Source organism: Sinocyclocheilus anshuiensis, unplaced genomic scaffold (genome assembly GCF_001515605.1).
Source record: "Sinocyclocheilus anshuiensis isolate Anshui unplaced genomic scaffold, SAMN03320099.WGS_v1.1 scaffold2917, whole genome shotgun sequence".
NCBI lineage: Eukaryota > Metazoa > Chordata > Actinopteri > Cypriniformes > Cyprinidae > Sinocyclocheilus > Sinocyclocheilus anshuiensis.
The window spans coordinates 166,103-169,024 of NW_015539844.1; the positions used below are offsets into that span (position 1 = coordinate 166,103).

Here is a 2,922-nt window from a genome sequence, read left to right on the forward strand (position 1 = left end):
TATTATTATTAAATGAAAATTAAATGCAACCTAAGATTAAATAAAATCTGATTGGATCAACAGCATTTGACGCACTTGCAAAAACTATTTATTTTAAATTATTTTTGTTTATATATTATTTTTATTATTTTCTAAATGATTATTATTATTTACTATTATTATTATTTTGATCATTCTTGTTCTTTATTATTATTTCTTTACTTTATTATGTACAATGATTATTTTGATTGTTGTTGTCGTTATTAACTTATTAATGATGATGATGATCGTTTTTATTATTATTTTAATTATTGCTATTATTATTGTTTAATTTTTTTTTTTTTTTTTTTTGTCAGTTAGTACTTGTAATGTCAGAGTTTGTGTGAAAGACTGAAATATTATGTCTGCACAGACATACATTTTGTAATGATAAGGTGTGCTGTGAATCTTTTATGGGCATTAATGGAGTCTTTTAATCCACACAAATAAATGTGAACCCTCTTTATTTGCCTTGATCTCTAGTTGAAGTGAGTGATCTATTAGATATGTTTGCATCTGCATAATGCCTATAGCCACACTGTCTTCAAAACATACCAACAATTATTATAATTTTTTATTGTAGTTTTTTGTTGATTATTCAAAGGTTAGCTGTATGGAAGTCTTTGATTTACATCATCAATATAAATGTTAAACGAAAGTGACAGTTAAAAATGCGTAGTATATGTAACTGTATATTGACCATAGTTGTATTTTATCATTTTGCTGCCGTTACTTCACACTGTGGCTAAAAACATTCCTTAACCGTAGTAAAAACACTGTAACGCAGTGTTATTCCCTTAATCTATATCCTTACACATTTAGTTAGCATAAGAGTATTTAAATATTTTGTTTGTTTGTTTGTTTCTTCTAAAATTCTTTTTGATTTGATTTTCTATTTCATGGCCGTCTCTGTCCTGTAGATGGCAGTGTGGATCTTTCCGAAGAGGAAATGGAACAATCCGTTTCAGGTGAGACCTTCATAAAGGATACTAGCGTACTGCATGCTGCACAGTACACACTACAGTACATGCTGCACACTACACACTCGTATTTTACAAAATATAATTTGCGATTTTAATCCAATTTTGGTGCAAAACTGTGGACAGTCTGATCAAATATTGAGTCAATAAGGAGATGCATAACAAGTACATATTCTGCACAATATACAATATCTAGTATGCATTGAATGTGTGTGCTTTCTACCCTGAGTCGTCATATATCGGTAACTCTCTTCTGCAGGTCTGCTCTTCACCCTTGATTCGTCCTGCTCTGATTCATCGCTTCACCTCTCAAGCTCCGCCCTCACCGTCACCTTCACGGGTCACATGATCTCATCACATGACCGCAGTGATCAGGGCTCCTGTCAGCTTCCTCAGGTGTGCGGCAGCGTGAGCGTCTCCAGAGGACAGTATTACTGGGAGGTGGATGTCTGCAACAGCGCCATCTACAGGATCGGTGAGAGAACAGCAGTTTTCAGTGATCATGTTTGATGTGCTGGTGATGCATATATGAAGATATTTCAATAAATAAAATATTAAGACCAGTCGTGTGAGAAAATGTATGTCTTTTATTGAAGTATTAGAGCAGTGTGGGGCGTCACAAGGGACTTGAAAAGAAATCAGAAGGGTTAAGACATTACATTTAAAATTTTCATATTATAGTTAAATAAAACTAAAATAAAAAAAAATCAAAATGTTTATAAAATAAAATATTAAAAAAAATTATTTCAGCTAGTTTATTTTATTTTAATTTGAAGTACTAAAATAACTTAAATGAATGAAAACAGACAAAAACTCACAACAAAATGACCAAAACTTTAACTAAAATTAAAATGGAAAATATAAAAATAAAACTTAATTCAAACTGTTAATAAAAACTATTATAGTATTGTGATACTAAAATAACACCAATTTTTATTACATTTATTGGTTAGACAAAATTAGGACTATTATTCTATAATTTATTTTATTTAAAGTAATAAAAATGTTTTTTTTTTTAATAAAACAAATAAAAATGAAAATAAATAAAACTTTGTTTCATGTTCATTGTTTTCATGTCTTTTATTTATTTTTAGTTTTTTCATAGTCATGGTTCCTGTCATGTCATGTGTTACCCTTGCCCTCAAGTGATCCTGCTATTGGTTCCTTTGTTCTATGTGTCATGTTCTGATTGGTTGTCTAGTTCAGTGGTTCCCAACCCTGGTCCTGGAGGCACCCCAACACTGCATGTTTTGCATGTCTCCTTAGTCAAACACACCTGATTCAGATTATCAGCTCATTAGTAGAGACTCCAAGACCTGAAATTGGTGTATCAGAGAAAGGAGATATGCAAAATGTGCAGTGTTGGGGGGCCTCCAGGACGAATTCTGTGGACTCTGTTACCTAGTTCATTTTAATGATGTGGCATTTTTCGTAATGTGTTAAACGAACCCATTTGTTCACAGCTTCCAGGGTCCTTCACTGGTCTCTGGTAAAAAGACATAGACCGTGCCCTTCTGCTTAGTGGTTCCTCATTTACTGTGGGGACTATGGATGAGGAACCCCACAATTCTCCAGTACCTACCACACCAGAGCCTTCAGCCATCATGCCTGCCACACCAGAGTCTCATCACATCATGACTACCACACCAGAGTTTTTCCCTGCCCGAATCGTCATGTCAGGATTTATTCACGCCACAACCACCAAGCTAGGGATTTCAGCTGTCATGCTAGAGTCTACAGAGCCTGTTCACGTCATGCCCACCAAGTCACAGCCTGAGTCATCAGCCAAGACGGCCTCCACGTCAGAGCCCTTATGTTGCCATTGTCCATTGTCTAGCTTTCTTCATGTAACCACTGTTTGGTGGGTTTGTTCACACCAGAGCCCCGTGGCGTCATGACCGCCACACCAGAGCCCCGTCGCGCC

General features: G+C 35.0%; 1 protein-coding gene across 1 annotated transcript in view; it reads left to right on the forward strand.

The window, feature by feature from the left end:
* The window catches only part of LOC107684525 (ret finger protein-like 4B), a 6,480-nt gene that overhangs the window by 917 nt on the left and 2,641 nt on the right, over positions 1 to 2,922 (forward strand). Inside the window, exons 2-3 of the mRNA XM_016480799.1 lie at positions 939 to 986; positions 1,258 to 1,473. Of these exons, the coding sequence (XP_016336285.1) occupies positions 939 to 986; positions 1,258 to 1,473 (264 nt within the window). The remainder of the gene's footprint in view (positions 1 to 938; positions 987 to 1,257; positions 1,474 to 2,922) is intronic.